The sequence below is a fragment of the Malaya genurostris genome, chromosome 2 (assembly GCF_030247185.1).
Source record: "Malaya genurostris strain Urasoe2022 chromosome 2, Malgen_1.1, whole genome shotgun sequence".
Lineage (NCBI taxonomy): Eukaryota > Metazoa > Arthropoda > Insecta > Diptera > Culicidae > Malaya > Malaya genurostris.
This window is the reverse complement of record NC_080571.1, coordinates 4,558,086-4,571,096: the sequence shown is the minus strand read 5'-3', so window position 1 is coordinate 4,571,096 and position 13,011 is coordinate 4,558,086. Positions and strand designations below refer to the sequence as shown.

Here is a 13,011-nt window from a genome sequence, read left to right as displayed (position 1 = left end):
ATTGTGTGCAACAAATATACGGTTCGGACGCTTTGCAACGCGACATTCTGCTTCGCGTTTTGACAAGTAACATGTATCAAAAGCTGACCGGACGAAATCAAAACAAAAGTGCTTTTTTATCAGTTCCTGCTGATTAGTTTATTTTCCTATTGTTCTTTGTGATCAAAATATCCAGTTAAAGCAAAAATGCATGAAGCATATATTTTATATCCCCCAGAGAAAATACACGTTCAAATTGAATCCATGACGGGATTTGGTATGTACATATTTGTTTTTCTTCACAATGTTCGTTCATTGGATTCGAATGAATCATCATACATTTTAGATAACAAACTGATCCTTGGTACACGTCAGGGACATCTGCTTATGTACTCGTTCGAGCCAAATCCGGACACGAATAAGCTGGACCTACAGTTACTGCAGTACGATAAAAATTTTAGTAAAAAACCAGTCACCCAGATTGAAGCTATACCCGAGTACAAGTTGATTTTCAGCCTATCTGACGGTATAGTCAATGTGAACGACTACAGCCGTCATGGGTTTCCACTGATTCATACGGCTCAAAAGACAAAAGGTGCTACGGAATTCGCATTGGACATCAAGGTATGTTTGCGTTTCAAACGATATTCGATACTAACAGGGATATTGTAGAAATCGAAGTCTCTGACCGGGGAGTTAGCTCTAGTCTGCCGTTTATGTGTGGCAGTAAAGAGAAAATTACAGTGTTACTATTGGAAGCAGAACGAACTGCTCGAGTTTGGCAATGACATCGACTTGAATGATGTGCCCAAAACGATTGCGTGGAACAATAACTATATCTGCGTAGGGTTCAAGACTGAATATGTCATGTATGATGTAAGTATTAATTCGTTTGTTATTTCTTACAAAATGGATAACTTTAAAGCTTCTATAGATTTCAGAAGATCAACCAAAAAAGATTGATTTGTTTCCAACCAGCTCGTCAAAATCAATAGAACCGTGCATTTCTCTGATTAAAGATGGCGTGTTTGCCGTCGCGAAGGACGAGTACCTCGTTACAGTCTATACCGAAAAGTATAAAACCGAAGGAAAGGACAGTAGCGGGGCTGTTAAACCAGATGCTTCTTTACTGACGACCAAGGATGCCAGAAATCTTAAATCGCTAATATGGAGCGAACCCTTTCATGGACTGGTCTGGGACGAGCCGTACATCATTGGACTGATAACCGATGCGGTGGAAATAAGAGTGTTTGACAATGTGGATATGACCGATAAAGGAACATTGATTCAGACCATTTCCCAGTTACCCAAAGCACGGTTTTTGGTGCGTGGTAAACAAGGTTTACTGTATGCAGCATCCGCTTCTCATCTGTGGTGCATTCAAGCGGTTGATATCTCTAAGCAACGCGAGTACCTCTTGCAGGAAGAAAATTTCCATTTAGCACTTCAGTTAACGGTATGTAAATGGTTGATACATCAGCATTATTTTTTGTGATATATTTTGCTTTCACATTTTCTAGAACATCTCTGACGAAAGTTCAGAGTTCAAAGTAACCAAAATAAATGAAATTCAGACGCGTCATGCATACAACCTGTTCATAAAAAAACAGTTTCGTGAGTCAATGAAGGAATTTGCTAAATTGAATACGGATCCTATTGATGTTATCAGACTATTTCCGGATTTGCTTCCCGACAGTGGCAAGAATAAGCTTAGTTCTTATTCGAAGAAACCAGCACCGGTACTTGATGAGAAAGATATTGAAAACGGAATTTTAGCGCTAATCGATTACCTTACCGAAGTTCGTTACAGTCTTCGACAAGAGTTGATCAGTAAGACCGAATCGAAACTTTCTTCGGGTAAAAACATTTCCGCGCTGCTTTCAATAATCGATACCACACTGCTCAAATGTTATCTGCAGACAAGCGATTCGATGGTAGCTTCAGTGCTGCGTATGAACTATTGCTACTTGGAAGAGTCTGAACGAGTGCTGAAAAAGTACGACAAATATGTCGAATTAATTATCCTGTATCAAACAAAAGGTCAACACAAGCGAGCATTGCAGTTACTTCAAGCACAAGCTGACACTCCAGGCTCGCCTCTGCATGGGCATGATCGAACCATTCAATATTTGCAGCATTTAGGAAACGAAAATAAGCATCTAATTTTCGAATTTGCTGGTTGGGTTCTAGCGAAACATCCGGATGATGGACTAAAGATCTTCATCGAAGACATACCGGAAGTCGAGAGCCTACCCAGAGCGGAAGTATTGGATTTTTTACTGAAAGATCACAAACAGCTAGTGGTTCAGTATCTGGAGCATATCATTAACGTGTGGGACGAGCAAAAGGCGCTATTTCATAACATTTTGGTACAACAGTATCGTGAAAAGTTGATTGCATTGAAAAATGATCCCGATACCGAATCTGATGTGTGAGTAGTTCAATCGTTAACATGCAATGCAATTTATGTATATCGTTTTTTTTTTTGTAACTTACAGTCAAAAGAAAACAGCCCGTGACACAATCAACAATAAGTTACTGAATTTTCTAAGAAAGTCCAAATATTACCATGCTGAGAAAGTTCTCGGAGAATTTCCCTATACAGATTTGTTTGAAGCGCGTGCCATTATACTCGGACGTCTGGGTAACTATCGCAATGCTAGAAAAATAGTACACTATTCTAGCCAAATTCATGTTTTCAGGAAAGCATGAAAAAGTGGTCGCCATATTCGTCCAGATACTCGGCGATTTCGACAAAGCCGTCGAGTATTGCAACCAGACGTATGATGAAAATGATCCAAAGAGCTGTGATGTTTATGTGACTCTGATAAAAACGATACTCACTCCGCCGGTTGCCCCTCCATACAGCGATCTAGAGTTGCATCCTCGCTGTCTAAAGCCAGATGTTGAGACCGTACTGAATATTATGGAGGCAAATGCTAAAAAGATCAACCCGTATGCGGTTTTGCAGATCCTACCGGACGAAACTCCTTTGGCTCGCATAAAAAATTTCCTCGAAATTGCTTTAAATCATCATTTGGAGCGCAAACGAAAGACTCAGATACTGAAGGGTTTGTACTACGCAGAGCATCTTCAAACTCACGAGCAAAAAATTCATTATGAATCGCAGCATTTTCTTGTGACCGAACTAAGTGTCTGCCCAGTATGTAAAAAGAAATTCAGCTACCAAAGTGCATTTGTTCGTACCCCTGATGGCAGTATAGTACATTTCTCGTGCCAAGATAAGATATGAAAATGACAGCTGGTGAAACTGTCAATGCTGAAATATAATGCACGCTATTTAAAATAATATATTATTTTCTATATCTTAGTCCCTTAATAATAAACAAAAATGCCGGTATCGTGAAACCTTAAAACGTGCACTCTAGTTAATTTATAACAGTAAAGGATGTGCCGTTTAAAAACCGCACACACTCAAATTGCTCTAACTTTTGACCCGTTGGTTAAAATAATTAAAATCTCGCTACACATAGACAAGTTCAATGTGTATTATAATCTGTGAGTTCATTTGATCAGGTATGAGAAAAAGTTTTGCATGAGTCCTTCAAGAACAAGGATCTGTTACATCGCGCCATCGGAAAAAATGCTGAGAATTGCAAATTCAACGGTGTTTAGTATCATAAAACGGTTCGAAGAACGTCTGATTGTTGTTCGGAAGCGAAGATGCCGTCCGGTCAACGTGAATGATCACAAACGTGTGGCTGGGGTCTTTAAACGGAGATCAAACACCTCAGTTCGAGATGCGGTTAAAAAGTTGCATATGAACAAGACTTTCGTGTAGAATACCAAAACTCGAGCTGGACTTCGTACGTTTAAACTTCAGAAGTTCTAAAACCGTGACAAGAAACACAATACGGTACGGCCAAAAGTTAACGATGCAACACTACTGCGTAAAGGATTACATGAAATATGTGAAAACACCCGTTTCCAAAGATGAGTGTAATGTTCCCGAAAGCCTCCGTACACAGAAGATGTCGAAGTTTGCCAAGAAGGTATTAATTCAGCAAGCGATTTATACTTGCGGAAAGCGGAGTACACCTTTCACTGCCATGAACGACCAGGTGTATTTGAAATAGTAGCTCTATAAGCGACTTCGACGTTCTAATGGCAAGTTTTGGCATCATGCCACTGCACACGTGCACTTTCGATTCTTAGGTGATGCAAATCCTTATGAATGAGACTAAGGCCCAGGTTCGTGCTTCAAATTTAAAGGCGAAATAAATTAATCGAATGATGTCAAAACCAACTTTGATTGTTTCATTTTACTATCTAAAAACTTGATGAAAATCGAATATAAACTCGAATTTTGATAACGGATTTCGTGTGCGTTAATTTTAAACGATACACGATTTGACGAAAGTCTGTGAAAAACTCGACTTTAAAAAGTCAAAAAAGTCACTATGCACTATTACTGAATCTGCAGATTTACAGACAAATCTACAGATCTGGCATCTCTGCGTATGACCATGAATAAACATAATAAATGAGCCCAACTTTGAAGATTGTTTGGTATCGTCATCTTCTATGACGATTTGAGCTTTGAAAACTCATCACTCTGTGATTCCAGAATCGAAATAAATTTCGGAAATTTTGTATGGAATTATAAGTTTTTTCATTTGACTTCGTTTTGACATTCTTGGGAAAACGATTGAGCTCCTCTGTTCCCGATATTATCGGAAGCCGATGCAGCCGAAGTCAGTTAAATTTATCTAAAGGATTGTAAATAATTTCGTTTGATTAGATTTTTTTAAAAAATCGATGTAGCCTTTGAGAAATCATGGTGCGTTTCAAATAAGACTTTTTGATACTTTCCTGAATCGAAAACTGAAATAAGTTTATTTGGTCATCGACTGTCAAAATCTGCAAATCCGATAAACTCGATTATTTAAGTGAAAATGAAGCTTTAATAGTTCCAGAATCAGAAGTCGGATCCAATTGAAATTAAGGAACCTTGTATGGGATCACAAGACTTTTCATATGAATCTAAGTGTATAAATCGGTTGAGCCATCTCCGAGATAAATGAGTGAAATTATTTGTCACATATATATTTACTGATTTCGACGAACTGATTCGAATGGTATAATGGGGAATGGGGGTAAAAAGTTATGTTATTCCAGCATATATAGCTGTAAGTAACATAACTCAAAATAAATATAAAATTGTTTTGAATTCGATAATACTGCCACTTTATTAATACACATGTCAAATTCGAACGAGTATGGTGCCAAAAACGAACCGTGCTAAAATCGAAATGAGGAAAAATGCCATGAAAAAGGTGTACAGTACAGTCTATTTGATGCTTGATAATCTTGTTTCACTTTGCTCCCAAGCAGAAAGTCCTACTGCTGGAATACGGGAAGAAGTTCCCGATCAGAAAAACACATCAGAATTATATAAAAATAGTAGCTCGTTTTGATATTTATTCCAAAAAAGACATATAACTGAGATGTATAGTTTTACAGTTCATAGGTAATTTTATTTAAATTGTACCAAAATTTAATTTGTTAATAGTGGTATTTAGTTATATGTAAAATAATGACAAAAAACTTTGTGTTTTAAACATTATAAAAAATTATAATTATTTTTCTCTACGAAGGGCTGGGGTCCACTAGGAGATTGATAGCACCTATTGTCTTTCTCCGGATAGTACCAGCCTAGATGCCGTGTGGAATCCGGTGGAAAAAATGATCCAAGAATAGATCCACTGGGTTCCTGCTCCCATGTCATAAAAGGAGACAATTGCAGGAGTTTCTTTTTCCTTTCAGTTCTCAGATATTTCCAACGTTTCACTTCTGATTACTCTATTTTACTAAATTTTCTCTTTATTCAACTTTATTAAACTTATCGATTTGTGGTTAGCTTCGGAGAAAAGTTGTATTTGGTATGTTTTCTTCTCTCATGTTATTACTTGTCTTTTATTATTATAAATTGATTGATAAAAATCAACTAAAGCGCAAAACCATTAATATTACAAAGTTAATAATAGAGATAACATATATCTTTATTGAATAAATAGTAAAAAATACTTGTTTGTTTGATAAATGAATAATTTTTTCTCGGTAGCCATATTAATAATTTTAATAAATAATAAAGCAATTATAATTTTATGATTTGTTTACAAGGACAATTGTGAGAAATGTTGAAAATTTTGACCTAAACACTCATATGACTCGAAAAGTAAACCTTACATTTTTCATTTCACTAATGTGATCAAAATAAACCTGAGATCTCGACCTCTTGGTTGACAGCACACATACAGACTCACACAAATGGACATTTGCTCAGTTCGTCGATTTGAATCGATTGGTATATGACAATCGGTCCTCCGATCGTTTCTAGTTTGAGTTAATTCTATATCTATTTTAAATATTTAAAATAACAATTTAACAAAAAAAATTGGCTCAATCGGCATGTAAAGCTTGTACGCAAATATAATATAATAATATAATAATATTTGATTAATACAAAAACTTCTATCTTAAATAGTTCCAAATCGTCATATGGACCCTGATAGAGTTACCATCATCTGAATTCGAACTAAATAAAGTAAATTCCGAATAGTATTTTTGTTTGATTTTCGTCCCGATTATGTTTCGGAACATACCGTCCAAATACGATGCTTCCATAGTGCACGGAAAATTTAACTGGATGGAAATACAGAAATTGTCACACTCTATCGAATCATATTTTCCTTCGAGCACGGCACCGCACAACACATCAATAATCATAATTTTAAAAATGCAACCTAGTTAAAATATAAACTTTCAAATATTTGGAATTCACTCTAATTTACCAGAAAAATGCTACTATATCTCTTTCCTGAAACTTTTACATGAGTGTTTTTGCCTTTGTCTATAGAAAGGTATTAGAATTGCTGGGAAAACCAACTTTTGAACGAAGCCTCGGAGACCCATAGTGTTATATACCATTCGACTCAGTTCGACGAGATCGGAAAATGTCTCTCTCTCTCTCTCTCTCTCTCTCTCTCTCTCTCTCTCTCTCTCTCTCTCTCTCTCTCTCTCTCTCTGTGTGTGTGTGTGTGTGTGTGTGTGTGTGTGTGTGTGTGTGTGTGTGTGTGTGTGTGTGTGTGTGTGTGTGTTTGTTTGTGTGTGTGTACTTTTCGAAGATAGGCTTAAGTGACCCAGTCGCTCTATGCGTCGTAACTATGATGATGTTTGTTTTCATATTAGTAACAAATCGTATACAAATATGCATAATATCGAACATCGAACAATCTCATAACACTTTCTGCGGATCTTTGTATTTGAATGGAGAAGTAATTTATTATATTCAACTAGCCTAATATTTAATTCTTTTAAGACGGTTTAATCTGCTTTAGAAGCAATCAAATCCAAAATTTTTACTACGCAAAACTTGCAAACTTTTGTTTATTCAGTTCGCTTTGTGCTGCGGTACGTATCACATCGTTTTTGAATACTGTGCTAGACGAGTTATAATTTTCTATACGTTCTATTGTTGATCGAACAATGCCGAACGCTTTGCCAGTCCGTCGTGTGAGAAAGTACAATTCCCAACACGAGGGCCCATATTTGGTGATTGCAGAAGCAAAACATGGTCATTTGCACTGTTCAAAGGTGGCCAAAACAATCATCCAAACCTTCGGAAAGGACTATGAACGAGCTATACCGATATCTAAAACAAAAATGAAGATTCTTATGAATAATGGAGAGGCGGCAAATAAGTTAGTGGACATAACCTATGAAAACGTTATATTCTCGATTCCTCAACGTTTAGTCGAATGCCTAGGAGTGGCTTACGTTGAACCCGAAGTAGACGAACAGGAACTGAAAACTGCAAATGCTTTTAATAAAGCCAAAATGGTACAGGAAGGAAACCCTGCTGTAATTGAAGTCCGCCGAATCGTGAAAAAAACGGAAGATGGCGAAAATAAACCATTATTTACCGTGATTTTTACATTTCAAGGTTTGAATCTACCATCTCACGTTGAAATTAACAAAGTATTATACCCCGTTAAGCAGTATGTTTACCCTACTCGCCAATGTGGTAAATGTTGGCGTTTGGGGCACGATAAAAGAACTTGTAAAAGTTCAATGCGTTGCAATAATTGTATCGGCGAAGTTGACGAATCTAATCACGAATGTGACCAATCCGCACCACGCTGTGTGAACTGCAAAGGTTCACATCGTGCTAATGACCACAAATTGTGCCCGAAAATTTCTCAACAAAAAAGAAAGGATGCTGAACGCCGACAAACGTTTTCTCAAGGTCATACCGACTGGTTCACCTCTTCTACAACTCAAAGTATGATCCTGTCCAATCAGGAAGAGAAAGATGTTAACCACCCAATTCAACCTCCACCGGCACAAAAACGTAAATATAATGCAAGCGCGGAGTCGGAAGACGAACTTCCACCGCTCGAAATACATATTTCGGATCAAGTCTGCAATGTAATTAAATCAAGCATCGGATCAGAAGAAATGATTAAACTAATGGCGGAAATTTTGGAAGTGCCACTTGAAGAGGACGATGTGAGAGAAAAGATTAAAACATGCATTCTATCGAAAATCAATTCAGTTGTTAACAATAACGTGAAGGAGTATATAACCTCCTTGAGGTTATGATAAACCAATACATCGGTCACCTCACAGAATGGAATCCCACTGCATTGTTTACAGTGGAACTGTAGAGGTCTATTAAGCAAGCGTGCATCTCTTATTAATATGGTTAACGAACTCAATGCCAATGTAGTTTTTCTCAGTGAAACGCATATTGATCGATACACCAACTTCAACATTCCACGTCATGTTATGTTTCGCAAAGATCACAGGAGAAATTCCATGGGTGTTGCACTATTTGTACGTCATGAATTGCAACCAAAGCTATATAACATAGCGTCTCCTCCTGATATCCAACAAGTTGCCTGTCAGATCAATTGTACCATCGGAACTGTGACAATGGTCTCATTGTATATACATCCCCAAGCATCAATATTCCTAACCGAATTTGAAGATTTTTTCTTATCTATTCCTTCGCCCTGCATCATAGCAGGAGATTTTAACGCGAAGCATTACTTGTGGGGTGACCAATTAGAAAATCGACGAGGTAATATTCTGTATCAGGCATTGGAAACTTGCAATCTAGTAGTTCTGAATAAAAACCAACCGACTCGGTTCGATGCTAATCGATCATGGAGTGCGATAGATATAACTTTAGTGTCCTCAGAGCTAAGTTTGGATTTTACCTGGGATGTTCAAGATTCACCGAACGGAAGTGATCACTTCCCGATAATATTCGGATCTGCAGCGACGACAGTCGATGCTCACCATGAATCAATCAACTTACGAAAAATAGATTGGAACAACTTTGCCGATGAACTGGACCAGTGCGGTAAAATTTCATTTTCAATCGAATAATATAAGATGAAAATGAAATTTATGGCCGCTGACCGTCAGCGTATCCCTACTAATTCATTTGACTTTTGTTGCCATTTTCAAGTGAAGCTCCCAGAATTCATCGTCAGTTGAATAGTCGTACCTAGTCATTTGAAGTTTTGCTTGCTCAGTTTCAAGTGCCAAGTAGTATAGCTGCTTCATTGTCTTCGCTCTTGGTAGTAAGCAGATTCGAACGAATAGAATTATAAATGGAGTAAAGTATTAAAAATGAAAACTGAAGGAGGAAACAATTAATTTATGTGTATTCTGTGATTGATATTTCATCTATCTGATTAGTCTTTCATCTATTATCTTGAACCAATTCGAATGTTTACATGAACCTCATCTGAAGGCCGCTTTCACACTATTGAAATAAATATTTTGTTACTTCAAGGGATCAACTGACGGTGGTTAAACTGAGCCTCGATTGAAGAGAAACGAGTGATGAACTAAATGCTGCTCGTTCGGGCCGTCAGCAAACATTGTGTGTGTCAGAGATTGAAGTTTACTGCAGTGGAGAGATCGTCAATGTGTTTCACATTCAGTTTCAATTGAATTGAATGAAATTTTACTGCACTGAACTGGACAATCGGTTAGTAAACCTTTCTTTTGATTTTTCCTTCGAAATTTTTTTCGAGCATATTTGGAACGCACTAAAGTCGTCCTGTCCAGCACCGAAACGAATAACATGTAATTCGAAAATCCCTCAACCATACTGGGATGAAGAACTCACTGCAGCTAAAGCGCTAACACGAAGTGCTTACAAAGCATGGAAACGTCTATTAACCACTGAAGCATATTTTGAATATACTGATTCTGAACGTTCCTTTCGGTTTATGGTGAAACGAAAAAAAGTGGAATACTGGCAATGGTTTTGTGATTCCTTAGATAGTAACACCTCCGTCGGTAAATTGTGGAAGATGGCACGTAGATTAAATGGACGTGTCTCTTCAAGTGATCGAAGTATTATGCCTGAATCGTTACTTGAGGAACTGTTAGAGCGGTTAGCTCCTAGCAATGTTAAACAATGTACAATTGAATTCCGAAATTGCAGTTGCAATGATCATGCAACTTCCGACTATTTCACAATGAATGATTTGAAGAGCGTACTGAAATCCGGAAAAGATTCCTCACCTGGAATTGACGGAGTACCATATTCAGTTATTAATCATCTATCGGCCAATGCCATGAAATCACTCCTATCTATTTATAATCGTATACATGGTGGTATGAGTATACCGCAGAGCTGGAAAATATTTAAAATTGTGGCAATCCCAAAGCCAGGCTTAGAGTTAAATAATGCGTCTTCGATCCGGCCAATTGCTTTAGCATCATGTTTCCGGAAAGTGTTCGAGCTTATGGTGAAAGAAAAATTAGAATGGTATATAGAAAGCAACGATGTCCTACCCTTGGAGATGTGTGGATTTCGCAAGGGAAAAGGTACGATGGATGCGCTTCATCTCCTGGTTGACCAAGCATCAAAAGCGTTACACCAGCGAGAACATCTTGTAATCTGCAGTATAGACTTGAAGAGTGCCTATGATAATGTGGATATCGATTTGCTGGCTCGAGAACTCCGAAGAACTCATGTATGTGAATGCATCATCCGTGACATTTATAAACTATTTGAAGAACGTATCGTTACCGTTTCCTTAAACAGTTGTGTAGTTCAAAGGACAACTTGGAAAGGTCTTCCTCAAGGCTCACCTCTCAGCCCTATCTGTTTCAATGTGTTTATTGCTGGATTGATGAAATCTATTTCAAACGCGGTCATAAAAATTGGTTACGCTGATGACATAACTATTGCAGTTCGGGGAAGACAGCTGAACGATGATTGTGAAATCCTTCAAGGCGCAGTCGACGATCTGATTAGAAATGTGTCCAACCTGGGTTTAGAAATTTCGTCATCCAAAAGCTATATGATGATAATTTCAAGAAAACAAATGGAAGATCAACCGTGTATTCAGATCAATGGCAAACCGGTATCATGCGTCGACTCGATGAAACTTTTAGGCCTTCATATAACCTCAAAGTTGACCTGGGGTCTTCATATCTCTGAATTGAAGCGCCGTACGATGCCATATGTGAAGTCAGTATTGGGGAGCTCACCCCTCGGCATTAATTAATATTTATAAATCATGTATTCGACCCATCTTGGAGTATGGTTCAATTTTTTTGAGCAATATTCCGAAAAGAGAAGCCATTAAGCTAGATCGTGTGCAGTGGGCATGCATTCGAATATGCCTTGGATCTACAAAGACTACTCACACTAGCTCACTGGAGGTCATGGCAGGTCTGACTCCACTAAGCTTACGTCGTGAGTCAGCGGTAATGCGTTTTGTTAACAAGCGTATCTCATTAAGGCCTTGGTATGATCGTTTTGCCTCGCAGGTGATTAGCCGAGAAAGCAATACTACAGCGATAAGCCACGCAATTTCGCAATTCCATGAGTACCAACCTGTACAGCATACCTTACCAAATCTTCCATGCTTTATGTTCGGTCCGGAAGTAAGACTACAGACATTGCAAATTGACCTAACTATCAAACGTTATCTAACTCAAGACAAACGACTGAAAGTAGCAGAAATTGTTCAAAAAAGACTGGAGGAAAAATATTTTCACGCAAAAATATTTGCGACGGATGGGTCTAAGGACGCTGATAATGTTGCATATGCTGTAGTTAATAACGTCAATCGTCCCACCATATCTACCAAACTTCCTTCTGCAATCTCAGTATACATGGCGGAATTACTTGCCATACGCAAAGCAGTACAAAAAATTGGTTCGATGAAACCTGCATGGTATGTCATCATAACGGACAGTTTAAGTAGTTTAATGAGCCTTTCTGTTACTAAATTGGATCCTACTTTACCAGTTGCATGGTATGATATTAAACGAGAAGTCGGCAGTTTTAAATCCAGAGGAGGAGAAATATGTTTCCTTTGGGTTCCATCACATGAGGGAATCATCTTAAACGAGCTTGCTGATCAAGCAGCCAAATCAGCCTTGGGAAATGGCGCCAGTGAAGAAGACTATCGTATTACTAGCTTTGACATCACATTCCCCTATAGACTACGCACTAAAGAAAGATGGCAGACAATGTGGACCGAGGGTAGTAAAGGACGTTTTTGCTACGATATTCTACCCAAGATATCGATAAAACCGTGGTTTGAGAATCTCAATCTTACAAGAAGACAGATAGTGATTCTTTGCAAACTAATAAGCAACCATTCGCGGCTACCCGCTCATCTGTGTCGCAATGGTATAGTCGACGATGCTATGTGTTCCTGCGGTTCTGCAATTGCAGACCCAAATCACATACTGTTTAACTGTATGGATTTTGTGGAGCAACGAGAGAAGATGCTGCGAGTTTTATGTAGAAAACAGATTCCACCGGATATTCAACTGATACTGAAGTCAAACGATATAGAACTTTTATTAATTGTAACTGAATTTATTATAGAGTGCAATATTGACATGTAATCTAAACTATCACAGTATTCCCACTTGGCAGGGCTATGTAATAAAAGTTAAGCCAAAAAAAAAAAAAAAAAAAAAAAACTTTTGTTTATTTTCTTTTGGTTTTGTAGCGTAACC

General features: G+C 37.9%; 1 protein-coding gene across 1 annotated transcript; it reads left to right on the top strand.

Moving 5' to 3' along the window:
* Window positions 1-72: 72 nt before the first annotated feature.
* On the top strand, window positions 73-4,246 carry LOC131430287 (vam6/Vps39-like protein). The gene is made up of 7 exons (XM_058595145.1): window positions 73-256; window positions 326-603; window positions 652-855; window positions 914-1,435; window positions 1,500-2,410; window positions 2,478-2,623; window positions 2,682-4,246. The coding sequence occupies exons 1-7, from the start codon at window positions 187-189 to the stop codon at window positions 3,230-3,232; spliced, it is 2,682 nt and encodes an 893-aa protein (XP_058451128.1). The 5' UTR covers window positions 73-186; the 3' UTR covers window positions 3,233-4,246.
* The last annotated feature ends 8,765 nt before the right edge of the window (window positions 4,247-13,011 follow it).

What these genes read in the sequence shown, in the direction of transcription:
- LOC131430287 (XM_058595145.1), top strand. Translation starts at nt 187, where the DNA reads ATGCATGAAGCATATATTTTATATCCCCCAGAGAAAATACACGTTCAA. An exon ending in TGAATCCATGACGGGATTTG is followed by an intron (nt 257 to 325) that starts GTATGTACATAT and finishes CATACATTTTAG; the next exon opens with ATAACAAACTGATCCTTGGT. An exon ending in CATTATACTCGGACGTCTGG is followed by an intron (nt 2,624 to 2,681) that starts GTAACTATCGCA and finishes TCATGTTTTCAG; the next exon opens with GAAAGCATGAAAAAGTGGTC.